The sequence below is a fragment of the Lagopus muta genome, chromosome 24 (assembly GCF_023343835.1).
Source record: "Lagopus muta isolate bLagMut1 chromosome 24, bLagMut1 primary, whole genome shotgun sequence".
Taxonomy (NCBI): domain Eukaryota; kingdom Metazoa; phylum Chordata; class Aves; order Galliformes; family Phasianidae; genus Lagopus; species Lagopus muta.
Window position 1 is genome coordinate 366,138 of NC_064456.1, and position 25,537 is coordinate 391,674.

Genomic DNA, 25,537 nt, shown 5'->3' on the forward strand with positions numbered 1-25,537 from the left:
TAGAAACCTCGTGAAGTAAAGTGATGAGTGAATGGATTCACATGTTAGGTTAGCCAGGACCAAAGGAATTCAGCTTTTGTTTGTTGGCTCTGTTTGTTTTCTAAGGAGTGCGTAGGATAAAGTTTAATTTACATAACACACTGTTCTGTGACAGCAGAGGTGATGGGAATGGGGAGAGGTGAAGGCAGGAGGTCAGGGATCCTCAGTCCTCCTCAGACCACTGCTGGGGGGCAGCACTGCAGCCGGTCCCAGGTGCCAAACCATGGGCATCTCGGTCTGGGTTCAGAGAATCGTGTCATACCATCATAGAGCCACGGAGCTGTGGAGTCATGGAGCTGTAAAGCCAGAATCATAGACTCACAGAGCGGTTGGGCTGGAAGGTCCCTTAAAGATCACAGAACTGCAGAACCACAGATGGAATACTTGGGTTGGAAGGGCCCTGGAAGATCCCAACCCTTGCCTTGTTCTGGTTGCCCCCCACCAGCTCAGGCTGCCCAGGGCCCCATGGGGAGATGCTGGGGGTCTCTGGAGTGCAGTGGAGGATGCGCAGCCCGGGCTGTGGCTATCAGCTTTTGGCAGCGTCCCGGCAGCGGTGGGTGACCAGCAGAGGGCCCGGCTCTGCCGCTCCTTTATCCCGCCCGGAGCGCCCCGCAGAGCCCACAGCAGCGGCCGCAGCCGGACCGAGCGGAGCTCCTCCGGCCCCTCCTCGTTCCCCGCAGCCCCGGGGCTGCTCCGTCAGACGCTTCCCGCAGAGGGTGCGGAGGACATCATGCCTTCGCCCCCATCGCTCGTCCTCCTGCTGCTGGCACTGCCGGGGGCCGCGGCGATGCCGGGCGCAGTCGGGCGGCACGCAGAAGGTGGCGTGCGCCCAAACCAGGGCGCAGGTGGAGGCGGGATGCTGCCGGTGGCTGCACAGGATAACGCAGAGCTGAAGGCGCGGCCGCGTCGGGGCACGGTGGAGGACTCCAAGTCGGTGCAGCAGTACGTGCCGGGGGTGCGGGTGGAGTTCCCACGGCCCATCAACGCCGCCAGCCTGCACCCCACCAGGGCCATGGTGCCGTCCAGCACCGACCCCTCTGAGCAGCAGCGGGGGGTCCCCACGGACGGGGGGGCTGAGCCCGCCGCCAACCTGACCACGGTGTCCGACAAGAGGCTGCAAATCCAGAACCCGCTGTACCCGGTGACGGAGAACTCGTACAGCGCCTACGCCGTCATGTTCCTGTCCCTCATCGTCTTCGCAGTGGGCATCATTGGGAACCTGTCGGTGATGTGCATCGTGTGGCACAACTACTACATGAAGAGCGCCTGGAACTCCATCCTGGCCAGCCTGGCTTTCTGGGACTTCCTCATCCTCTTCTTCTGCCTGCCTGTGGTCATCTTCAACGAGATCACCAAGAAGAGGCTGCTGGGGGACATCTCGTGCCGCATCGTGCCCTTCATGGAGGTAAGGAGCTGCTCTGCCCCCTTCTTTTGGGGGTTCCATCGCTGCCCAGGGCCTGGCACTGTGTGCCGAGACCTCACCGTGGGGGAACATTCCCCATGTTGACTGCTGAGCAGAGCTGGGGCAGGGATGGGGTTGGGAACCTGAGATCTCTGCTCATTCCTTATGGGTGAAAAAAACGACCCCAAGATATAGAATCATGGGATAGAGTCATTCAGGTTGGAAAAAACCTTTAAGATCAAGTCCGACCAGGAACCTAACGCTACCAAGTCCACGTTAAGTCCCCAAATCACCCCAAATCTTCTGGAGGTGCGCTCTGCACAGTCCTGGGGGCGGCCAGGCTATTAGTGCAGGTATTAGTGCAGGAGGCCCCAGGAGCAATTGTTCGTGGCCTGGATGCACACACCTGCGCAGGGCATCCAGAGATGCACTTTGGGTACAGGTCTGGGTGATTCCAGGCCCAGCCCTACGTGTGCCCTGACCGCAGCCAGCACCTGCAGGTTGCAGCCCGGCACAACGAGATGATGGGCTGCCAGCATCCCAACAATGCCTCTGTTGCTCAGTGAAGCAGAAGTTGCTCATTCCTGGAGGTCTCCCATCCCAGACTTATTAAGTGAGGGCTTTGTTGCATTCCTGCCCTCCACCTCAAGCATCCCATGGCACGACGAGGCAGCAGGAGTACTCAGATAGGGGCAGGAATACGGATGGGCATTTGCCAAGGCAGGTTCAGTGCTGGGTGAGAATGGAAAGGGAAGGGGAATGCCCCCAAAGCAGAGCCCTTCATGGGGAGGTGCTGCTGTGACCTGAATCTGGGCGGTCCAGTTTGCTGCACCTGTGAGGGTGGCACCTCCAGGATCAGTGAGCCAGCAGCACTGGACTGCCTCAGGATCCACCAAAGAGGGATGCTGAGATCTTGCTGAGGGGGATGCTGAAGGATGGGCACAGCACAGCTCTGGGGATGTGTGTCCCAGCACAGTCCCCAAGGACCAGGAGAGGAGAGCCTGGGGGCAGCCTTAGGGTAAAGGAGAGGCGGTGGTACAGCTGGTGCTGAGCAGAAGTGCTGGGACACGAGCAGCACTGCTGGGCGGTGGGGCTGGGTATGGGATGGCAATGGCAATGCTGTGCTGAGGGCCATGGTGCTGTCAGGGGAGACGCACAGAAACTGAGTGGTGATGCTGGGTGTTTGGCATGAGCTGCTGTGCCCTGCAGCACTAATGAGGCCAACTCAGAGCCACTGCAAAGGGCACAGCGGGGATGCCAGAGCTGTTCTGGGTCGGAGGTGCCAGGTCTGTTTCTTGCAAAACCCACTGGCAGGTTGCTGCATGCTGCACACACATCACAAGGTTTCCCAAGCGCTGGGAATGTCCTTCGGCACAGGGGGATGTTTGGTGGCTTCGTGAGGCCAGGAACAGCCACAGGGCTTTGGGGCAGCAGCATGTGACTGCTGTGCTCCTGGCCAGGGGCTGCGGGGTTGAATGCTGATTGTGACCCTCGGCGCCTGGGCAGCCCTCCCTTTGCCTCCTTTGGCCTCTTCCCTTTGGCAAACAGGGGTGTTTCTCCTCAATGCAGTGGAAATTGCCCCGAGCTGGTCTGTGACAACGGTGTCCTCAGCTCTATTGGGCTGCCTGGGAAGCAGGCAGCAGATCTGCAGAACAGGGCAGGGACGAGCCAGCCTGGGCAGCCAGGGCCATGGGAAGGCTTTGATGGGAGCAGAGGTCCGTGCTTTTCCTCTCCAAAAACATCCAGAATAGAAGAAGAGCCTGAGAGACAATCCTGCTGTTCCCACCCTGGCTGGATGGACAGACTGGCATCCATCAAAGCTTTGTGCAGAACAGAGAGCAGTGCAGGGACACGTGGGTCAAGGGACGCTTATCCGGCGCCCCTCCAGGAGTCACAGGAAGGTGGCTCCACACCTGGGACGCGACCTCTGCCAAACCTTGGAGGAAGGCTCTGGGGCTGTTGGGTAGCTGGGAGTTTCCAGTGCCATCGCCAAGTCAACCCCTCCGAGGCCCCCACTGAAGTCCCACCTGTTCTGCTTCCTCTTCACCAGGTCTCATCCCTGGGAGTCACCACCTTCAGCCTCTGCGCCCTGGGCATCGACAGGTTCCACGCGGCCACCAGCCCGCAGGCCAGCGCCCGGCCCATCGAGCAGTGCCAGTCCATCATTGCCAAGCTGGCTGTCATCTGGGTGGGCTCCATGACGCTGTCGGTGCCCGAGGTCCTGCTCTGGCAGCTGGCCCAGGACACGTCGCCCGTGTCTGGCGTGGTGACCGAGTTTTGCACCATGAAGCCTTCGTCCAACCTGCCCGAGTCCGTCTACTCGCTGGTGCTCACCTACCAGAACGCCCGGATGTGGTGGTACTTCGGCTGCTACTTCTGCCTGCCCCTCCTCTTCACTGTGAGCTGCCAGCTGGTGACCCGCAGGATCCGCGGCACCGAGCAGAAGGCCGAGTGCCGTGGGACCAAACACAGCCAGTGTGAGAGCCACCTCAACTGCACCATCATCGGGCTGACCGTCATCTACGGGCTCTGCACCACCCCTGAGAACGTCTGCAACATCGTGGTGGCCTACATGTCCCCCGACATGTCCAAGCAGACCTTGGACCTGCTCAACCTCATCAACCAGTTCTTTCTGTTCTTCAAGTGCTCGGTGACGCCCGTCCTGCTCCTGTGCCTCTGCAGACCCCTGGGCCAGGCCTTCATGGATTGCTGCTGCTGCTGCTGCGAGGGCTGCGGTCCCGATGCCGCCTCCAGTGAGGGCAGCGCCGATAGCAAGCTCAAGACAGAGATGTCCTCCTCCATCTTCTTTGACAAGCCCCGGGAGTCCCCTCCGCCCCTCCTGGCTCTCGGCACGCCGTGCTAAGTGCCAACCAGGAGCCGTAGAGAGCATTTCACCACCTCCTCCCAAGACCAAACGTTGTTTCTGCCATTAGTGCCCCGTGCCCGGACGTGGAGCAAGCAGGAGAGTCAGCTCAGGGGCTGCACCATGGGCTTCAAACCCCGTGTTGGGCAAGGGGTGTCCCGTCCCCGTGGCTACAAGTGGCCTTCTTGCCTCTGCCCAAAGGACATCAGCTCCCTCTGTGCCTGGCCAGGCTGGGAGGTTGCTGCTCTGCTGATGGAGTTGTGCAGGAAAGGTCCCATCTGCTATCAAGGAGGGTTTGCAGAGGACTTAGCAAACACAAACTGCCCTCGTCCTGTCCCGTCCCCTCCTGCCAGCCCCCTCCACAGTAGGAGAAGGTCCCAGCGACCAGATCCCAGCAGTGCCCTGTAAGAGCTCAATAAACCAGTAAACTAGAGCACGTTGTGCATGTAGACATGCAGAGCAATGGGGGGTCAGAGCACGGTGGGCTGTGTGACCCCACGCTCTTCCCTTAGACCTGGGGGCTCTGGGTGGGCACGGGCAGCTCAGTGGGGTGAGGACACACGGGGGTCAGGAAAGCGGCGTTGGGCCAGGCAGTGGCTGAGGGTAATGGCGTGCTGCTGAGAGCCAGGGCAGCCTCTGCTGAGCTCCTCCAAGCACTCAGTGCTTTGTGGGGTTGGGTTGGTCCCAGCAAAGCTCAGCACTGGGCAGCAGTGCCCTACAGCCTGCAAAGCACTGTGCAGAACCAAGATCCCACATCCCATCCAAAGAGCCCCACGCAGCGCTCCCGGCTCCTCGTCCACTTTGCCCATTAGGGGCACAAAACCCACCCGAGGTGCCGATCTCAAACCAGCACACGTTCCAAACCCAGCATCCACGTCTCACCAGGGCTTACCAAGGCAGGCTGCTGGGAGCAGCGAGGGCAGGCTGGCCGTGCCGGGCCCCCCCGTGCTGCCCCCAGAGCCGAGCTGTGAAAGCTCCTTGTGTGTGTGGCTGGCAGCCGCCCCAGCGCAGGATGCCGGGCAGAGGGAGACGGTTGCTACGGGCGGGTGAATGCGAGGGGCTCACTGTGGGCTTTGTGCAGCAGCACCCACCGAGCTTTGCTTTCTCAGCCCTGTTGCCAGGGAAACAAAAGCCCCAGTTTTCTTCCCAGTAGCACAAAACTGAGTTTTTCCTTTCCCTCTGCCAGCCCTCCCCGCGTTGTGCTGACGCTGCTGGGGCTGTGGGGGTTTGGGAGCTCCTCACGGCAAAGGGCGTGCATTGGGGCACAGATGCCCGGCAGGGTCCCGGTTAGGGCACGGCTCCCCAGGGCTGGGCCCCCTGCATAGGCAGCAGCGAGGCGGGAGGAAGGGCGAGGTGGCCGCTCTCAGGCGCTCACTCAGTGCCGCTCCGTCCTGAGCCCCGGCCAGGGACGAACAAAGGCCGGCTTGTTGCTGCGGCTGTGTGGGGAGGAAGGAGCCAGGCTGGGGGCAGGGAGGGGGGGCTGTGCAGCCCATGCAGGCGATGCGTGGTGCCTGTTGCACCCCAGTCTCACTCAGACCCCGCGCTCAGGCAGGCAGGCAGGGTGCCGTAAGCACCGCTCACAGCCCACAGGGAAGAACTGCTAGAGGCAGGAGGGCAGAGATCAGACACCCCAGCACAGCTGCTCCAAATCCAGCACTGCTGTCCCAGGATAGGCCCAGAACACAGTGTGGGCGAGAGGAGAATCCAGCAGCGATGGCCACAGCTGGAGGGCTTGGAGCCCATCTCCATGAGTAAACAAACAATGCATTGGGAGCCATCGGATCGGTTCCAGCAGGTCCTGAGTGTCACCATGGGGACTGCAATCCAGACAGAGGCACCAGGTACTGCAGGGTGAGCAGGGACAGGGGGCTGGGCAGCGCTCCCATGGCACAGGGATAGATAGCCCTGAGGTGGGGGGGAGAGGGGGGAACAGTGGCAGAGAGGAAGCAATGACTGCAACCACACCCACCAACGCAAAATTGTTAATTTATTATTATTAGGAGGCAAAAAAATTGTACAGTTACAAGAATCATTTCCCAACAGAGGTCAAATTTGCGCCAAAATATCTCTTAAAAAAAAAAAATGGGGCGGAGAGGGATGACAACACTTTACAATCCATTAAATTAAAAAAAAAAAAGAAAAAAAGAAACCTCTCTTTGTGCAATTCTGCAAAAATGAGAACAGAAGGGAACCCCCGGCCTCACCACCCCCAGGAGCCACGCAGGAGCTGAAAGCCCCCATCGCCCGCCATCCCCACAACCCCACTGGGGCTGGGGACAGGGCCAGTGCCTTCCCACTACGTCAGACCTGGCCCCATCCTCCCTGCTGCTGCCAGCATGCCCCCCTTACCCAGAAATATCCCACCCTCACCAGCCCCAAGCAACCCCAAGGCTGCACCAGCACAGACCCAGTAACTCAGCACAAAGGGACAAAGACACCCTGGCTCTTGGAGGCCTCCTCTCCTCTCCCCTCCCCACATGCAGGCAAGGAGCCAGCCGTGCCACCCAGCACCCCGAGGCTGGGCAGCAAAGCCAGGGCCAGGGTACAACTGGGCACCCCTGGGGCACCCAGGCGTACGGGGCTGAGGTGGCCAGGGCAGCGAGGAGAGGCGGGGGCAGCTGAGGGCGATGTGTGCAGGCTGGTGGCAGTGGGTTGTGACCAATCCCCATCTCCATGCTGGGGTGAAGAGCTTTGGGATGGGGGGGAGATGGCATTGCCCCCACAAACCCTGCTGTGGGGACTGAAGCCTGGGGAAGGACAGCACAGATGTGCCCCCCGCAGCCCCAGGGTGCTGCAGCTCCTCCTGGGGGACTTGCCTGCAGCCCTATCCGGCCCCATCCTGGGGGCTGCTGTCTGCCACGCACCTCATCCTCCTCCCAGTGCTGAATTCGGGCAGCCCACAGCCTTCCTACAGCTCACAGGGCCCAGTTTAGTAACAGCGCTAGTGCTTAAATTAAAAAATTAAAATATATATACATATATATATACTGTATACACAGACAACAACAGAACAGTGCCAAAGTGGGAAGAAGAGACAGAGAGAGGAAAGGAGGGCAGAGTCGGACATTTTCTTTACAATAAAAACAAGGGCTCCACCTCAATGCGAGTGGAGTCTGGGGTCCCCTAAAAATACCCATCTAGAGAGAAAGAGCTGGAGGGACAGAGCAGGAGAAGGAAAGGGTATGGGCTTGTACAATGGCATCTTCCCGATCTGAGCTGCAGTCCAAGGGATCTCAGCTTCTCCTGGACTTCGAGTGCTGAATAAGCCACTGTAGGGTGATGTCTGCAAAGGCAAGGGGTGTTTACAGCCTCTCCCTTCAGCTATCTCCCCCTCCTGCACTGGGGGAGCAACCTGGGTGCACTACAGCAAGCCCTGGTCCCCACCCACCAGCATCCTGAGCCACTGGCACTCACCAATGTTGTCCTTTTCTTTGCAAGAGATAGAGTAGCAACAAATCTCTCGGTCCTGGATGGCAGAGAGGTTCCTGCAGGAGAGGAAGAGCTCTGGCTGAGTGCTGCAGACTCTGCAGGCTACACTCTCTGCAGCAATGGGTGATGCCTCAAGTCCCTTTGGACTCAGGCTCTGAGAAGGGGGTGCCCCTGTAAGGGCAAAGTCCCCAGGATCTTGGGGACTCCAAGAAAGGCCGAGTGAAGGCACTGTTGCGTTGCTCCTGCTGTCTGACAGCCAGGCTGGCACAGGGGCTGCATGACAGGCAGGAGCAACCTGGCCTCCAGGAGATCCTGGCCAAGAAATCTCACAGCTTTGCTCAGAGCATCGTACAATTCAGTTACACAGCACAGCTGGCAGATCGCAGAATGGCCAGGGTTGGAAGGGACCTCAAGGATCACGAATCTCCAACCCCCTGCCACACGCAGGGCCACCAACCTCCGCATTTAATGCCAGACCAGGGCTGCCCAGGGCCCCATCCAGCCCGGCCCTGAAATGAGATGGGGCACGAAAGACTTTGGGAACTGCACAGGGTGCACAAAGGATGAGGGCAATCTCTGAGCAGTGCGGAGATGCCCCGGGCCGAGCTCCTGGCACGGTGACACCCTGAGCCACCGCAGAGCGCTGAGCACGGCCTGCCGGGCCCCCGCGCCCCCCAGCGGCACAGAGCCCAGCTGCCGCCCCGGCTCCTGCAGCCCGCGGGCTGTGCTGCTCAGGCAGCTCCTGTCCCAGCCCTGGCCCCCCAGCACTTACATCTTCTCAATGAGCTCCTTCTCATCCAAGGCACCAGGCAGATCTCGCTTGTTCCCCAGGACTAGGACCTGTAGAAGGGGAGAGGGGACGTGTGAAGCTCCTGGGCACCAGAGTGTGAAGGGAACGGAGCCTGGCACCCTGCACCAAGACCAGTTTGGGATGTGAGAAGTCCAGGCTACTTCACCAGAGGACAAAGAAAATCCCTTCAGCGGGCAATGAGAAGGCAGAGCACCTCCATTAACGGTGTTCATTGGCTTGTACCCAGCATCTCCTGCATACTTTCCTGTCCCACTGAGAAGCTGCCCAATCTATCCCCTCTGAAGGACACCGGTTTCCCTTGGGGCATGTAGGACACTCCTCCAGGAGCCATTTATCTTTGAGCAAAAAATCCAAGTGAAGCTGGATGGGCTAAAATTGACATGATCAGGATACAAACACCCTGCAGAGCCTTGCTCCCTGCAGGCAGCCAGCCCAAAAAAAGCAGTGGCTGTTTGCAGTACCCACTGATCTCTTACTTCAAGGCTTTTCACATCCACAAAGAAATCCTAGGACTAAGCAAAGAAAATAAACCCCAGGCAGGACTTCCTCATCGCTCCTGAGCGAACCACACGACTGTCATCTGACAAGGACAGCACTGAGGCAGCTGTAAATCAGGGCCTCTGCAGCAGCACAGCAATACAGCGTCCCCAATTTACATGTGGAGTAGCCTTGTTCTTAAAAAAGAGCACTCTGAAGCGCTGCAAATGCAGTGCCTTATGTCAGAAGCTTAATTTAGGTGGCCACGAATGCTTGGGATGTGGTGCAAGGTCCTAGATCAGCTCCTTTCCAAGGATGCCAATTCCGGAGGCTCCGTCAGCATCCTCCCCTGGCACATGCAGCTGCCAACTGCGAGTCCCACTGCTGACAGCTCATCTCCTGCAAACATCACAGCCGAGCAGCTGTGCTACTGGGTGATGAAACCTGAAGGTCTCCCCTCACAAAAAGGTGCAAATTCATGCAGGGGGACAGTCTCACACATAAGGGATTCTCTTGGTCTCTTCTAAGCCTCCCTCCTAGGGCTGGAAGTGCTGTTCAGCCCAGCCCTGGGATAGAAAGCATCACTTCCCCAGTTTCAGCAGGAGTGCAGTGGGATGGTGTGTGTGCAGTGGATGAGTGGATAGGACACCCTTATCCTACCCAGGCAGCAGCTCACCGGGATGCCCTGGAGCTGCGGCTTGTCGAGCAGGTTATGAAGTTCATTCTTCGAGGCCTCAATCTTCTCCTGGTCAGCAGCATCCACCATGTACCTGAAAGGGAAGGAAACCTGAGCACAGGCATGTGGCAAGCAGAGAGAACTGGTCAGCTGGTGAAGACCAAAAAAATCTGATTTTCTAACTGGGTTTGAACAACTCCAACCTCAGCTTGCAGGTAAATATTTGTTCTTAGGAGTCTGCTTTCCATGAACGTCTTTGCCAGACTTGTCTCCATCTTGGACTCTCTGGGAGTGAACTTCCTGCAATATTTGCAAGTAGGGGACATGCAAGGACACTCACAGACTGCTGACAGTCAGCAGCAAGCGCTGCACAGACTCCTCTAAGCACAAGGTTCACTCAGCAGCACAAACATGGACCCGGGAATACACTGCTGGCCATTAGCCCTCACATTATCCTCTTGAAAAGGGCCAAGACCCCTCTGACCTTTGCTCAGTCCCTCTTATGGCTGAGCAGCACAAAGCAACCAAGGGAGCAGGGAAAGGCAAGATCCAAGGCGTACAGCTGGGCTGAGGAATGCTGAGTGGAAGGGAAGGCTCCACAGGGCTGCGATTCTGGAGACACTCGAGGTGCATTTGCTGCCCTGTGCTCAAAGCCCATGAGGCACTGAGACTGCGATGCCCTGCCCAGTGGTGGAGCTGCTCAGCCTTGCTCAGTACCCTCAGGTAGGGTGAGAAGGATGAAGGGACGGCCCCACGGCTGGCCAAGCTGTATGTTGTCACTGCCGCTGATGGATACTCACACGATGGCACTCACTCCACGGCAGTACCGCTCCCACATGCTGCGAAAGCGCGGCTGGCCGCCGATGTCCCAGAGCTGTGACAGGAAGAAGAGCCATTAGCACAACCCCCCATCACAGGCTACCCTCCCAGCACGCACCAAATGCAGCCCCGTCTCCTCCTCTGTGCCCACCAGCGCCTGATCTCAAACCCAAGGATGAGGCTCCAGACTCGATAAAGCAAGCAGCTGGAGAGCATTAGTCCTGGGTCAGTGCCTCCCGTGACTTAGAGAGGCTCTGACAAGCCTCTGCTCACACAGAGAGCTGCCCTGGCCAGAGCCCGGGGCCTCTTCCCCATGCCCACCATCCCAGGAGCCTGGAGGAACTGATGCATTTGCCAGTTAAAAGCAGTAGGCCTGCTCTCAGAAACACTGAAGCATTTCCAGCTGAGCTGCAGAAGGAGATGACCAGCCCACAGTTACCTCCTAGTACAGACTGGGGACCTGGAAGACCCAGGGGGACAGGAACCTCTTCTCCCTTCACCCTCAAGGCAGAGAACACACCTAAAAGCTGTGCCCTTTCTCCCCAACCCTCCCACTCTCAGCAAGGTGACCATGTCTACAAATCCTGACCAGCAAGCTCCAGCTTTACAGCCTGGCCTGGCTCTTACTGCAAAGATCCAGATCTCTTCCATCCCTACTCACAATCTCCTCTGGAAGGTACTGTGCAAACCTAAAGGGCAGATCTTCCTAATAGCAATCCTTAGGAACAAGCAGCTGGCACCGCTGGGATCCTTCAGCCTCCAACGGGAGAGCCCACAGGTCAGCCCTCACCCCAACTTTCCCCCCAGTTGGGAAGATATCTTCTGCACCTCACCTTTATGGTAACGTTCCCTTTGGTGATCTTCCTCATATTGAAGCCCACCGTTGGGATCATGTCTTCATTGAACTGGCCTGACTGCAAGGACAAGCCAAACAGCATTAGGAGGCTCAGAAACCCAACCAGCCTGCCCCAGGGAGTGCAGCAGCATCGCAGGGGCTGAGGGTCTGGCCAGAAACAAACCCAAATCCCCTGCGGGGGCCTCATCTCCCACCCCCCCATCCCCACGAGCCGCCCCTTGGCTGCTGAAGCCTTATCCACACACAGGCAGCAGAGCTCAGCCACGCGCTGGGCTGAAGCATGAAATTGCTGCAGATTCACAGCAGCCCACTGCCACCACAAAACTGGGTTACTGCCGTCAGAGCGGTGAGCAGAAGCCCTCCCTGTGCTGCGGGGAGATCCGCCTCGCCTGCTGGAGGGCTGGGACAGTGCTGGGCCTTCACAGCCCACCTCCGCCTGGATCTGACACTGCTGAGATAATGACGCTCCTCTCCAATCAGCTCCAGCCCCCAGGCCCTCCAAGGTGACTTCAGGACAACAATGAAAACCCATTCATAAAACCCATTTAAAGCCGGGATGAAATCCTGCAGCCCCAGACCTGAAACCACACAAAGAGAAGGCAATTGATGCCATTTTCTGATAAGCAGAATTTAGCCAGTCCTCAGGATTTTCCAAACCTCTTCCAGCAGTTCTGCAATACGCGCCGCTTCCGTTTTTCATTTCCCTTTTGCATTCTGACAGCAAAGAGCAGCAGCCAAGAGGTCTCTGAGCCAAAGTGCACTCAGAAAGCACCCTGGGGACCAGCGGCAGGGAAGAAGGGTGGAGAGCAGGGCTGCAGAACCGCTCCAGCACTCCAACCCACTCCCCCATCCAATAAGCCCAGGCCGGGCACGTGACACCCCCAGGGCGCCATCAGAATCCCACACAGCCACGCTGCTTTGGTGTCCCATGAGAAGACAAGCGATGCTTCTGCCCAGCCCCACCAACTCCCCGCTGGGTTCCTGGCTCCCGTGGGGATGAGCAGAGCCTCCAGCCCAGTCCCAGCCCTGTCCTCTGCAGCGCACAGCCACGCCAGCACCTGCCAGGCCAGGCATCGTCCCTCGCTTGAGGACGCCAGTGGGCTGTCACCCCTTCTCAGCACAGCGCTGCCCCAGACACGGCCTGCTCTGGGTAAAGCACACCTGCCGCTCACAGCCCGCCATCCTGAGCTGCCCCCTTCCTTAGGAGCTCAGTAACCCAGGCTTTCTGCATGGTAGGAACCCCAACCAGGATGCAGGGACATCCAGCACTGCGGTCCTCAGCTCCAGGGCCCGGGGGACACATGTGTGGGCTGCCCCAGTTGCTCCAAGAGCCCACGCAATGTCAGCATGGCCCACGCTGCCCTGACCCACAGCCATCAGCTGCGATGGTGCTCCATGGGACAGACTCATCCTACTGCCTGCAATGCAGCTAAAACTTTTTCTTTTTTTTTTTTTAATAAATACTGTATATAAAGAACATGGCAACACTGAAGCTCACACAGTTTCTTTCAGGAAAATGAGGTTACTCAGATAAAAGAAAAAAAATCTTTGTGTTGTTTTTGCTTCTTCAGCATCGCACAACAGTCCCAAATGTGCCAGACCCCACTGCCCAGCTGCTGCCTTCTCCCAGGGCACAACCAGGAGATGCTACAAGAGCCAGGCAGAGAAACAAAGCTCCACTGAGCTCCTCAAAGCTGCAGCCATCCCTGAGGCTCTGAGACGGTTTGGACCGCAGATTTCCAAGCTGAGCTGCTCGAGTCCCACGCTGCCCTTTTATCTTCACACCCATTTGCACCCACTGATGTTTACATTCTCACTAAGGCTTCCTTTTAAGTTTGTGCTCTTTCATTCAAAAAAAAAAAATAATAATTACAACACAGCTCTTTGCTGCACCTAGAGCTTAGGTTATGCTGTGGGGGAACTCGAGGACAAGGAACATCAGCCAGGTGACACACCAGCAGATCCCTTTGCCTTTGGCTGACCGTGGCCACCTGCAACAAAGCCCTCCCCTGGCACAGCAGCAGCAGGGCTGCAGCTCTGCAGGCAGCCAGCCCATCTTCCAAGCACCTGACTTCCATTTCTGTAGCCAGGTGAAGAACAGCAGCGAAAAATACTGGAAGATGCAAAGCCTCCATGAGCCCCAGCGCTAGCACAAATCTTCAGACTGCAGAATGTCATCTGGACCCACAGATTTCTTGGAGAATCTCTGCATCAGTGCTGAAATCAGATGCTTTTCAGAGTTCAGTTGTTTTTTCTTTCACCCAGAAGCCTGAATCACAGCCACTTCTCCTTCTAACGCTTCTGTTCCGACACCTTAAAGACAGATGAGATGCTTCAAATGCTCCTCACGCAGATCCTGTTGGGTTGGGATTTTTTGGCATCTTGGTTTTTTTCCAGTTGTCTCTGGCAAGTTCACATTTGCAGGACGTTACCTCAAAGATCTCTGTTTGTTTTCGGCGTGTGTCTGCCAAAGAAAATCTGAACTGTCCAAATAACTTCACAGACAGGAGGCCCACCTGCAGAGCCTGAGCACCTTGCCCAATAACCAGAGCCAAAGTGACTGCAAGGTGCTGCACACCCCATCACCAGCTGCTTAACACCAGCAGAACACGCAGCCAGCTTTAGCCCAAGCACTGGAACCTCCCTCAAGAGCTGCCGGAATAACCAGACGTCCCAGTTCCCTACACCAGCCACAGTGGCTAAGTGGGATGAGCCTTTGAGCCTTGCGCTGGAGTCCTGTATGCTGCAAAACTGTCACATGTGAGCCATTCACGTGTAGAACTGGAAACCCCAGAAGCCATCAGGCATGGCTGGGGAGGAGGGACACACGGGGACAGGGCTTTTGGAAAAGCAAGAAGGTGGGGGGCTTCCCCACTATTTCCAGGCACACACAGACAAAACAGCTCAGCAGGTTTGGAGTAAAGCTCCACTTCAAGAGGGAAGAAATTATTTTCTGCTGGATTTTTCTTAATTCAGCCTCTGTTGCTACTAACAGAGAGGCAGCAGCAGGACCAGCCCACACATGGCACTGCTGTGTCCCACCCCGACATGAGACTGCAAAGCAGAGCAATGAATGGCAGCGACAACGTGGGCCCTGGAAGGACTTACAGACAGAGCAGGCACGGAGCTCCCTGTCAGCCACTGCTCACCGAGGGGGGTGGGAGCACCAGGCTGTGTGCTGAGCGCATGCAGCAGCTGCCAGCAATGAGCTTGGGAACACCCAGAGCTGCATCTCAGGGCTCAGCGCAAGGAGGTGCAGCACCGTGACATCGGTTCTGTGGGAAGGCTGGTTTCCATTCCTGCCATGCCCAACCAACGGAAACCCACCCACAGAGAACAGCTGCAGTGCACTGAAGCTTCCAAATTATCTGCAAAACCACCTTTGACAGCGCAGCAGCTTCTGAGCGAGCAGAAATAACTCGCTTTGCTTCAGAGCCGAGGAGCAAGGATGGCGCGTGCAACGGGGCCACAGCCGGGAACTGGGACAGACAGACAGACAGACCCCAGTGAAGCTCTGAGATTCCCGAGAGCCCAGCCCCAAACCTTCGGGACGCACCGCGGGCGGCTCCCATCGCACCGCACCGCGTCTGGAGACGGCGGGGAGAACCCAAAAACGGCCCGAACGCGGGGGGCAGAAGGGGCTTTGCGGGGCGGCCCTGCGAGCACAGCCGGCGGGATTCGGGCTGCGGGGCCGCGCGGCGCGGGATGACAGGCGGGGCGGGGCGGGACGAACCCAGCGGGGGACGCGGCGGCCGGGCTGCAGCCCCAGCCGGGCGCGGAGCCGCGCCTCGGGAGCGGATCTCATCGCGGCCCCACGGAGAGCGAAATCCGCGCCGCCGTCACGGACGGAAGCGCGAGACAAACGGGCCTCACGGGGCCGAACCCCGGCGGCAGCGGGCGGAGCGACGGCCGGGCCTCGGACCGGACCGTGACGGAGCGGCGGCCCCGGGGCGGAACCGAGGGCGGCGCCGGGGCTCCCGCAGAGAGCGCGCCGGGCCGGGGCCGCCCGGGTGCGGGGGGGAGGCCCGGCCCCGACGGCCGCAGGGTGCGGGGCGATGCGGGGCGCGGACTCACCGCGATGACGTTGACGAACGTGGTCTTGCCCGAGTACTGCAGCCCCACCAGGGTCAGCTCCATCTCCTCCTTCCAGAACAGCGCCCGGAACCAGTCCAGCAGCTTGTTGAAAAGGGCCAGCATGCTGCCGCGCCGAGCCCCGCCGGGCCGAACCGTGCGCAGCCGGGCGGAGGCGAGCCGAGCCCTAGCAGAGCCGGGCCGAAGCGGGTGGAACCGGGCCGGGCCGCGCCGAACCCCGCCGCACCGCCGGGCCGCGCAGCGCCGCCGCCCCGGTATTGTCCGCGCGCCTCCTGCCGCACCGCGCCGCGCCGCGCCGGGTGGGGCCCGCGCCGCTCGCCGCCGCTCGCAGCGCCCCCTGCCGGCCGGGAGGACGCGAGGCGCGGCCTGCACGGCGCGGCCCGGGCTCGGTGACGCGGTGGGGCGACGCCGCGCCCGGCAGCTGCACCGCGTGTCAGCGCGCCCCCTGCTGGGAGGGGCACGATGGGGAACTTGGAGGCCGGCCGGGGGTGGAGCGGGACTCGGAACGTCCTCGTGTTTGTGATCCCGGGGCTCTGCTCCGCGTCACAGCGCCTCTCCTCGTGCAGGAAGCTGCAACCCGCGGCACGACTCTCAGGGCGCCCTTATGGAAGGTCATCTCACAGCCTGCTGGGAGCAGCGATCGGAAGGGGCTGAAAGGGGACGGAGTCCATAGCGGGGTCTGTGCGATGGGCGAGGGGAGGTGGCTTCAGACGAAAAGAGCAGGATTTCGATTGGTCACAGAGAGGCGGCGCTGCCCCGTCCCCGCAGCCCCCCGAGGGCAGGGCAGGGCTGTGAGCGCTGCTGGGGCCGGGGGTGTCCCCGTGCTCGGCAGGGAGTGGGAGCAGAGGGCCTCTGAGGGCCCCTTCCGACTCAAACCGTTCTGTGACTCCATGATGTCGCAAACACCGACAGCTGGCAGGGCTGCTCCGTGCTCCCGGCGCTGCGGACAGCAGGCAGAGCCCCCATCTCGGCTGCACAGCGCCCGCTGCCCAGGCGGCTGCTCGCGCTCCCACGGGACGAAGCTGCAGCTCCCTGCGCTGCAGGGCTGCCCGAGAAATGGGCACACGGAAAATAAAAGCTGAGCTGTCATTGGATCTGCCGTGGGTGTCTCGGAGCCTGCGATTCAGGGTGGGAAGTGGTTTCCATCATGTGCTGTGAGTCGCTGGGAAGCTGCCTTGTTTTTCAGAGACAGAAACCATTTTGTTTTCAGAGCTGCTGCAGGCTGCTGAAGATCCCCACGCTTTCGAAGGGGGGCCCTAAAGAAGCAGCAATCTCACTGCTTTGTGTCATTGCTCTCATGTAGCGTCTCCTCATACCGGTGAAAAATGCAGTGTCTCCCAGTTCTTGTGTGCAATTTCTGCCTGAAGATGTTTGGTAACAGATTTCAGCCCAGAGAATGTCCCTGCACCAGTTTGGGGCTTCCCACCCGAAGCGCCCGCAGCGCTGATGCTCAGATTGCCTCCTGATAGCACGCGTTGTTCTGCAGTCCCTGCCAGAGGAACTCCAGCAATGCAGCATTCAGACAAAACGCAGCAGAGGGGGACCTGGCGAGGCCATCCCCACACCAGGGCAATGAGCAAATGAGCAAAAAAGACCCTTTTCTTGCACTGGCCAGCCATAATGTGGGGTCATGGATGGTAATGGGTGGCTTATTCTCCATGTTCCCCATCCCACTCTTTAGCTGCGTAACCAAAGAGCAGCAGCGATAGATACCACTCCCACAGCCCTCTGTGTCCCCAGTGCTCCCAGCCACCAGGTCAACCTGTCCCTCTGGTGCTGAGAAATGATGCTGGTGCACCTCATCCTCTATGGGTGCCACCACTGCAGGACCTGCTGGGGAGACCGCAGGGCCTCTGTGAGCTCCCTGAGCTCCCTCAGAGTGTCAGTGTGCCTCAGCATTTTTCTCCTGGGCCATGGCCGTGGACTGCTTGGAGTCCACATGGATGCTGATGGGAAACTTGTTTGCCCAAGCTCAGGGGATTGATATCAGCCCAGGACACAGGGGAACATGACATCCTTTCAGTGTGGGATTTTGGAGTGATTCCTTTCCTTTGCATGCTGGGCACATCACAGTTTCCCAGGACATACCCTGATACAGCCAGAACAGACAGAACACCTGACTTTGCCCCTGACATTGCAGGAGCCATGGGATGGTGTTTTGCAATAACACAGCAATAGCTCAGCATGGCCCTGAGGAGTGCTTGGGGAATAAATACAGGGAGGATTGAGAGATACCCAGATGATAGTGCTGTGGTAATGGCTGATAAGTGCCTTGGACAGATTGAGTGGGTAGAAATTGAGATTGAAAGACAGGAAAACTGCTGAACCGATTGTGATCAGCATCACAGAGCTCATCTGGCAAAACTCCCAGCCCCGATAGGAAATCTGAGAGGGGTGACAACTTCCCCCCAGCCACGGGGTCTCTGCCTGTCTTGGGAGAACTTCTGTGCAGCTCCTGCCCTGGCAGCTCTCCTCTTGATACGCATCTGGGAGCACGAGACAAGTTGCACGTCCTGCTGGGAGCGCGAGGAAAGGCCTTGGCTGGTCTGCTCTGCTGCGTTAGCTCATGGCCACTGCTCCATTCCCTGAAAATGTAGGAACCGCAAGGAGAGGATGCAGATATTGGGGGGCACACAGAGAGGTTCCCTCTCTTCCAGGGCTGCTGACAAGACAGGAGAGCTGCAGAATTAAAGATGAAACTTTTCTATTTACACAGTGAAAAAGAAACAAAACGGGCGTATTATTTTGCTCTGATTCCAACAAAAAAACCCCACAACCCAAGAACGCAAACACCCCCCTCGTGTAATGAGGCTGGGTTACAATTCGGAGCATAGTGCTTGCAAAAGTGCAGACACACTTAGGAGTATCCCCTACTTTAAGGCAGGTGGGAAGGCAATGGCAGAAGGCAGAGAGGAAAGCAGGCCATGTAACGAAGGCAACCAGCAGTGCAGCTTTGGACTAAGTGCTCCAGGCGTGTCTTTAGCAAGAAGAGCATCGAAGTGTGTGCAAGGGAGTGAGCCCTGCGTGTCCCAACTTCTGCCCGCAGATGATGTGCAGCTGGAGGAGAAGCTCTGTTTATTTCTAGCAGGCAGATCGCTCAGCATCAGTCCCTGTGTGCAGCTTGTTCTGCACGGTGCGTCCTGCCGCATGCCTTGTGAAACCCCAGACCCTGCTTGTGGGGCCACAATCCCGATGGCTCTGCTCAGCCTGTGGGAGGCTCAGGCTCATGGCCGGTGCAGCAGGAGCAGATTCAGCAGAGTTGTCCCCAGGTTTGGCACTGGGGGGGTTCAGAGCGAGGCAGCGATGGTGGAGCCCGGTGCTAACGGCCCCCTGCTTCTGGCAGCTGGGAAGCATACAGGGCTAGTGTGTGATGGAGAAACTGGTACTGCTCACTGGTCTGGATCATCCCGCCTCTGCAAGGGAAATGCTGACACCAAAACCCCAGCCCTGCTCCCACGGCACAGACATTCCTGTGCCCCCACCCCATCTACATGCACCAGAGCTCCTCCAAGAGTGTCTGGGCACGTTTTGTAGGTCAGCGGCTGAGCTGGAAGGAGCGCACCAGCTGATGGCTTTGGGGCTGCTCTCCTTCATGTCTTCAGGTTCCCAGAGCTAAAAAGCCCTGACAGCAAAACCAACCCCAAACCAAGCACTGGACAATCCTTTGCTGTCCCCACATCTCCATCTTTCAGAAACCCTTCCATTTTCCACCACAAATCACCTCCACGCCTCCTTGGGATGTTCATCCCTGCACCTCCCTCACCCCTCCTGCATCCAGCAGCATCCTCCAGGGACTCCTTCCCGAGCACCAACCTGTCAATGCGCAGGCGGCACACGATTCCCAGGATGTCCACATCTCCCTTGTCTTTCAGCTGCTGGCACCCAATCCTGGTAGCAATGAAGCAGCCCGTCCGACCGATGCCTGCGCTGCAGATGGACACAGCTGTGCTGAGCGCCCACAGTGCCTGGACCTCAGGCTGTCTGAGCTGGGTGTGCTCCTCGGCTGCTTTGCTACCCTGATCCATCCCTGTCGGGATGCAGTGGTCCCAGTCCCAGCTTTCTCAGGCTGGCCCCATTCTGCCACCACAAGTGGTCCTTGCTATCATGCCCAGCCCACCTGGAACCACTCTGGAAGCACAAAACCAGTCTGTGCCCCTGTCCTCTGCTGGAGGACACCTGCTAGGGCGTCCTAGAGAATGGCTTGTGGGTGTGAGCCCAAGCTGAGGGGCAGGGCTGAGGGCTGAGCACTTACCTGCAGTGCACAACGATGGGCCCTGGGCTGGCTGCAGCCTGCAGAATCTCCTCCATTTTGGACACCAAGTGCAGCAGGGGCTTGGCTGACTCAGGTGTCTGCTGGTCTGGCCAGGAAGGGAAGAGGATGTGTTTGACGTGGCGGCATTCACCTTCCAGCTTTTCCAGCACAGAAGAAAGAGAAGTAAGGATCAGGTGGGGTCAGATTGAGATGTTCCCATCTTGTGCCCATCTCATCTGCTCTCCTCCTGACTCATTGAGCCTCTGCCAGAGAGCAAGGAGCCAGGGCCACTTTTGGGTGTCCAAGTGATCTGCCGAGGAGAGTTCCAGTCATGCCCAGGATCCCTCCTCAATCTCCATGCTGACAGCCCTCTGTCCCCACCCAAGGCTCATCCTGCAAACCTCACAGGGCAGACAGAGCTCTGCAGATCCCTCCTCCTACAGAGCCCGTGCATTTTAGAACCCCGCCAGGTGCTGAGCCCCCTGCTGACCCCTGGATGGGGCTTGGACCCACCTGGATGGAGAGACTGCGGACCACGTACTCCGCACACTCGCTAATGCCCTGCACACGGATGGTGAAGGGGCCGTAGGTGCCCTCCTTCTCAGGCCAGTAGTGGACACATTTCTGCAGGAAGAATGCAGTGTTTGTGCTTTGGGCATCCACTGGGGTCTAAGCTGCCCTTTGGTCATTGCTTTTGGGAGATTTGGAAGAGTGAGGAAGGGGGATGTGGGCTGATAGAAAGGGAAGGTAAGGAAGGATGGATCCCAGTTCCAACACCTGCTCCCCCTCAACACTTTGCCCACACCCTGCCATGTGGTTTTCAGCCCCTGGGGGTTTTCCCTCCCAACCCTCCAGGTCAGGGTGCTGTGGAGCAGGGACAGCGGTACCTCCTTGCGCTCCTGGAGCTTGGTTATCATGACGATGATGGGTGCTTCCTCCTGCCACACCATCTCCCAGAAATCAGTCACGGTGTTCAGCATGGGCCCCTGGGTGGCAATGTACTCCCGGGGACGTCCTGCATAGCCCTGCTGAGCACACGGCCCTTCAGGGACAGCGGGCACCTGGTCTGCACCTCAGCCCCCTGTGCTACCTGTCCTCTGCAGCAGAGAGCCTGACCTACACTGCCTATTTCCTCCCAAACTTGTCCTTGAAATCCTTTGACAGACCCAGACAGGAGTCCTCTCCATCCTCCTAGCCCAGCAAACCAGGAGCAAGCCCATGGAGGAAGGCCTGCACACTCCATCCAAGCATCCCCAGGTTATTGCTGTGATGGCAACAACGGTCACCTTGAGTCTGGAGATAACTGTCTGGGGACCCCATCGGATGCTGGAGACAAGCCACAGTCACCCCTTTTTCCTTTTGGGCAATTAAAACAAACCCTTTGAGGGGAGAGGCAGTTCCTGGATGTGTCGATACCAGGCTGGGATGCCCAGTTGGCACAGCTTGCTTCCTGCACTTAACAACAGACCAGTGCATGGAGATGGAGAAGCGTCTGGGAGGGAGCGTGTCCAAATGCTCTGCTCACCCAAAAATCTCACTGTAAAATGTAAACCAGCTTATCCCACAGCCGTATCCCACAGCCTATGTGACAGCCCATTCCCTCATGTGGGCAGAACCCCAGAGCTGCGGCACCCCCAGCCCTGCAGCACCAGGAGATGTGGACACCGAGTGCCCCAGGCAGGCCGTGCTCACCGTGATGTAGTTGGCATTGATGTAGCCGTCTTCCTCCTGGCTCCCTGCTCTCCTGAGGCACACCCGGCTCTCGGGGTCTGCAAGATGCAGTGAGAGGCACCCTGGCACTGTCCTTCAGATCTGTGCTCACCCGCCCAGCTCCATGCCACTGCCCAGCACCAACCCCCCACAGCCTTCCCACAGCACATGAAGATGACCCGAACGATTCCTCAGCCTTTACACCCCCCGCTTTGGATGCTTAAAGCTGCACGGCACAGGGAGCGGCCCAGGCCGGGCTGCAATGCGCTGCATGCCCCAAGAAGCTCCCCACAAACCGCCCCATTGCTGGGCTCACACCTCTGCAAGGCGGCTGCCAGCAGCAGAACCAGCACAGCAGGGACACCGTGATGCACCGGGGACACCCACAGCACACACATCTCCCCGCACGTGGGGGAACGTGAGACAGAGGGATGCAGCAGCACGTACTGGGGAGGATGGTTTTGTATCTGTCCTTGGAGGCACGGCCAGGGATCTCCAGTTCCTCCGGACTGACGAAGTTGGGAGGGATTTTCTGCAGCAGGGGAGAACAACTTTGAGGAACCCCTCTTGGTGCTGCTTGCGTCCCCTCATCAGGCACAGATGGCCCCACAGGCAGTGAGATGCTGACCCAGCATCACCAGAGCTGGCATGAGCTCCATCCACACCCCAGTGGGGTGGGACAGCTCACAGATGGGAGCGGAGCTTGGCACAGGAAGGCTTCCCACAGACACAGGGGAGAGCAAGGAGCGGGCAAACAGGAGATGCGCAGTGCCCCTCCACCTGCACGCCCACCCTCATACCGAGAACTCCTCCTGCAGCTGTGCCAGGCTCTGGGCATGCTGCTGAAGCTCCTCCGTCCTCAGCACATGGCTGGATGTCCTCAGGAACTGCAGCGTGACGTCCCGTGGGGTGCATACGGGCTGGATGGGCTCCACGCTGCCCAGCGAGCTCATGTCCAGCACCAGCGACACGTTGGAGCCCCTCCTGCAAAGGAGGCAAAGGGTCCCCGGTGACCCCCGACAATTCGTGGCCCAGCAGAGCACAGTTGGGCACAGTTTGGCGGACTGCGCTTTAGGGCTGGGCAGTGCAAAGCCTGGGCTGTGGGCATTGCCCAGCCTGGCCACGCTCACCTCTCTTGGAGCCGCACGTGCTTCTTCACAGAGGGACTGGGCTTGTCTGCCTTGTCCATGGCTTTGGTGGCCACCCGGGCTGTCAGGCTGCTGTTATGAGCTCTGTGGCACACTGAGCAGGATTGGACCATGCTGCGGCAGCCACAAAGCGCTCGTCCTGAAGCACGAGGAATGGGAGTGGGGGGGCCTCAGCTCCCGAGGGAAGGAGTTGCCATCAGAGGAGAAGCAGCTGGAAAACACAGGGCAGATGAGAGAGACACAAGGAGGCTGATGAACCCCTTGCTGGACCAGGATGAGAACATCCCTAAGCAGAGGAGGTGTTTCGGGTCCTCATTGCCGTGGCATCAGGGCTCCAGCATCCACAGGTGGCATGGAGAGAGCGCCTGTAGCACCCACCAGGAGGAAGGATCTGGGGCTTGGATGGGGTGGGATGGAAGCTCGTGAGCTTAACGTGGAGGGCAGCAGCCCCCAGGGATGAGGAGCAGAGGAGGATGCTGTGCAGCTCATGGCCAGTTCCTGTTGTTTGGACATACTGGGGTGGGGGGAACGGCCCTGGGACAGCTTCCTCCATCCCACAAGTATCAGCAACTGTCAAGAGGAAACTGCTCTATCTGAATGGTTGAGCAAGAGGTGATGGGGTGATCTGGATGGAGGAGGCTGCCAAGGCTCCACCACCAGCAGCCCCGAGCAGCCCCTGGCAGGGAGATGTGGGTGATGCTGGTTCTTCTTTGGGCAGACGTCCCCATGGCGCGGGCAGCAGCTCAGGGTGGCAAAGCTCCTTCTCCTCCCCAGCTTCCTCTGCGAGGAGAGATGGACCTAGTGGGATGGGGATGCTGCAGGGCCAGAGCTCTCAACAGGCACAGAGCAGGGTACCGAATGGCCCAGAGGCTCAGGGACATCCCTGCAGAGAACTGGGCACAGACAAAGCCGGGGCTGGAGCAGGGAGGGTCACAGTATGGCCATGGCCGTGCAGGGTGGGAACACAGCAGGGCATGAGATGAAGCACTCAGGGTCAATCCTGCCTAATCCCACAATTGTCCTCAGCGCCCAGGCACCGCTCATAGTCGGGAGCGGCGGGCTGGGAGCCCAGCATCACCCAGGAAACACTTGGGAGAGGCCCCAGCCGAGCTGAAGGCGCACAGAGGACCCTGGGATGAGCTTCTGCTCCCGGCATCTGCCCCAGGAGCATCCCACATCCCCACATCCCGCCTCCCTGCCAGCATCCCTGCGGGGGCACCTGCACTGCCTGCAGCGAGCACATGTGCCGAGGCCTGCCGCTGCTGCGGGGCTGTCCTCTCCAAAGGGACCCTCGCGGCCGTGCCCGCAGCCCGGGGGTGCCTTACCTGCCGCCCTGAGGTGTGGGCTCCGTCCGTCCCGGCACGGGGCCGCGGGCGCTGTGCACGTCGGTCTGAACCCGGGGCTTTGAAAGTGTTCAGGAAGCTGCTTATCAAAGGAGCTGTTGCCTCTGCCGCTTCCTCTCCCTCCTTCTCCCCCACCCTGCCTGCCGCCCACACGCATACCGGCCACATCGCCGCAGCTCGGCTCTGCCGGCAGCCCGCGGCCCCGCTCCCCACCAAAGCCCCCTCATGTGGGCACGGCGCTGCTGCCCCCCGATCCCGGCGCTCCTCCGCGGGCATCGCCGCTCGGGGTCCTCCGTGCCCATCTGCGGCCCAACGTGGAGAGACGGGAGGGAGCTGCACGGTGGGTTTCAGTGTGTCCTCATGGCACGCGGTGACCCCCCGGCCCACGGGGAGCCGCGACCCGGCCCCGATCATTGCCGCCTCGCCGCATCCCCCATCCCACACCGCACCCACCCAAAGGGAGCGAAATGCCGCTTTGTTCCCATATCAACGTGCTCAGCAGCCACGCGGGTGCCATCGCACCCCTGTCTGCGGGTCAGGGAACGTCTGGGGGGCGTTTTACTGAGGCAGCAGCGCAGGTACCGCAGGGGCTGCCCTTGGGGCGCTGCACATCCTGCCTGCGATGCCCGTCGATGCTCACTGCCTCCCACCGTGTCCCTGTTGCTCTTCCTGTTTGTCGCTGCCCCGGCTCCGTGCACAGACACCGCGCGCCCCGCTTCCTTCCTCTCCTGCCCCCACCCTGCAGCATCCCCTGCTGCTCCCCCTGCTCTGGGACGCAGTGGCCCCAATGCCACTCCGCAGCCAGGGGGTTGGAGCTGCCCAGTCCCATTGCTTGGTGCAGCACACAAGGACCACCACCATCTGTGTCTCATGAGCAGGTGATGAGATCCCAGCAGCCTCTGCAGGTGTGGCGACAGACTGAGGAACTGACCCAGCCTTATGCAGAGTGAAAGAACTCAGCTGGAGAGGCCTAAGGGCAGCCCAGCGTGGACAAGGAACAGCTCTGCCCTTTCCTCCTGCCCTCCATCCTCCCATGTCAGAGCATGGGGCAGCCACCAGTTCTACAGGAAGGAGCTGCTGGGGCTGGGTGACCTGCAGGAGGGGTGGGTGGGATGGAGGATGGAGGATGCAGTGGGCCCCATGGGGTCACAGCTGTGCCTTGTCCCATCCTTCCTCCCTGCCTCACACAGGAACCCTGCTGCATGCCCATCTCCGGACTCACTCCTGCCCTATTCCTGGAGCTTGCCATCCTCACTGCATGCCCAGTACACAGCAGTGAGCAATGTGGGTAACACTTCACACCGTTCTGACATTCTCCTTCACTGACATTCTCCTTCCTTTGCTCTGGTGCAAAACCACAGCACTCACCAAGGGTTCTTGAGATCCTGCTGTCACACAGCAAACACAGATTAAGGCCAGGGGTGTAAAGGGGTGTTTGCTTCCAGGAGCTGGGGATGAAGCCTAGAGCTGTGATGAGGAATGGTGATGGGGACTACTGATAAAAGAACAGACCCAGAGGAAAGGGATGAAGCTGCTACCACATCACCACCTCTGGTGAGGTTCCCAGTGTGCCAGGATGAGTTCGGGTCAGGGTTCGGGTCAGGGTCCTCTCTGGATAGC

At 59.3% G+C, this 25,537-nt stretch overlaps 3 protein-coding genes across 9 annotated transcripts; 1 reads left to right on the plus strand and 2 right to left on the minus strand.

Moving 5' to 3' along the window:
- Positions 1-362: 362 nt before the first annotated feature.
- Positions 363-6,401, plus strand: GPR37L1 (G protein-coupled receptor 37 like 1). The gene is made up of 2 exons (XM_048925655.1): positions 363-1,444; positions 3,492-6,401. Exons 1-2 carry the CDS (start codon positions 770-772, stop codon positions 4,302-4,304), a joined length of 1,488 nt encoding a protein of 495 aa, XP_048781612.1. The 5' UTR covers positions 363-769; the 3' UTR covers positions 4,305-6,401.
- ARL8A (ADP ribosylation factor like GTPase 8A) lies at positions 6,324-15,711 on the minus strand. Its single transcript, XM_048925667.1, has 7 exons — positions 15,447-15,711; positions 11,350-11,430; positions 10,498-10,571; positions 9,698-9,791; positions 8,506-8,573; positions 7,719-7,789; positions 6,324-7,587 (listed from the first exon to the last, which is right to left on the minus strand). The coding sequence occupies exons 1-7, from the start codon at positions 15,567-15,569 to the stop codon at positions 7,538-7,540; spliced, it is 561 nt and encodes a 186-aa protein (XP_048781624.1). The 5' UTR covers positions 15,570-15,711; the 3' UTR covers positions 6,324-7,537.
- Positions 15,712-17,223: 1,512 nt separating this feature from the next.
- On the minus strand, positions 17,224-24,630 carry PTPN7 (protein tyrosine phosphatase non-receptor type 7). Of its 7 annotated transcripts, XM_048925643.1 has the most exons (11): positions 24,371-24,630; positions 23,900-23,976; positions 22,557-22,785; positions 22,227-22,410; positions 21,874-21,958; positions 21,409-21,485; positions 20,604-20,744; positions 20,230-20,340; positions 19,717-19,874; positions 19,278-19,391; positions 17,243-18,049 (listed from the first exon to the last, which is right to left on the minus strand). In XM_048925643.1, the coding sequence occupies exons 3-11, from the start codon at positions 22,685-22,687 to the stop codon at positions 17,644-17,646; spliced, it is 1,407 nt and encodes a 468-aa protein (XP_048781600.1). In that variant the 5' UTR covers positions 22,688-22,785; positions 23,900-23,976; positions 24,371-24,630; the 3' UTR covers positions 17,243-17,643. The 7 variants fall into 7 exon arrangements, with proteins under 7 accessions (XP_048781604.1, XP_048781601.1, XP_048781600.1 ...); XM_048925644.1 differs by lacking the exon at positions 24,371-24,630 and having other exon boundaries at positions 17,241-18,049; positions 22,557-23,354; positions 23,900-24,064; XM_048925642.1 differs by lacking the exon at positions 24,371-24,630 and having other exon boundaries at positions 23,900-24,064.
- Between the last annotated feature and the right edge of the window lie 907 nt (positions 24,631-25,537).

What these genes read in the sequence shown, in the direction of transcription:
- PTPN7 (XM_048925644.1), bottom strand. Translation starts at nt 22,687, where the DNA reads ATGGTCCAATCCTGCTCAGTGTGCCACAGAGCTCATAACAGCAGCCTG. An exon ending in ATACAAAACCATCCTCCCCA is followed by an intron (nt 21,486 to 21,873) that starts GTACGTGCTGCT and finishes TGCATCTTGCAG; the next exon opens with ACCCCGAGAGCCGGGTGTGC. An exon ending in AGCTCCAGGAGCGCAAGGAG is followed by an intron (nt 20,341 to 20,603) that starts GTACCGCTGTCC and finishes TTCTTCCTGCAG; the next exon opens with AAATGTGTCCACTACTGGCC.
- GPR37L1 (XM_048925655.1), top strand. Translation starts at nt 770, where the DNA reads ATGCCTTCGCCCCCATCGCTCGTCCTCCTGCTGCTGGCACTGCCGGGG. An exon ending in GCATCGTGCCCTTCATGGAG is followed by an intron (nt 1,445 to 3,491) that starts GTAAGGAGCTGC and finishes CCTCTTCACCAG; the next exon opens with GTCTCATCCCTGGGAGTCAC.
- ARL8A (XM_048925667.1), bottom strand. Translation starts at nt 15,569, where the DNA reads ATGCTGGCCCTTTTCAACAAGCTGCTGGACTGGTTCCGGGCGCTGTTC. An exon ending in CGTTCGTCAACGTCATCGCG is followed by an intron (nt 11,431 to 15,446) that starts GTGAGTCCGCGC and finishes TTGTCCTTGCAG; the next exon opens with TCAGGCCAGTTCAATGAAGA. An exon ending in CGCAGCTCCAGGGCATCCCG is followed by an intron (nt 8,574 to 9,697) that starts GTGAGCTGCTGC and finishes CCCCTTCTACAG; the next exon opens with GTCCTAGTCCTGGGGAACAA.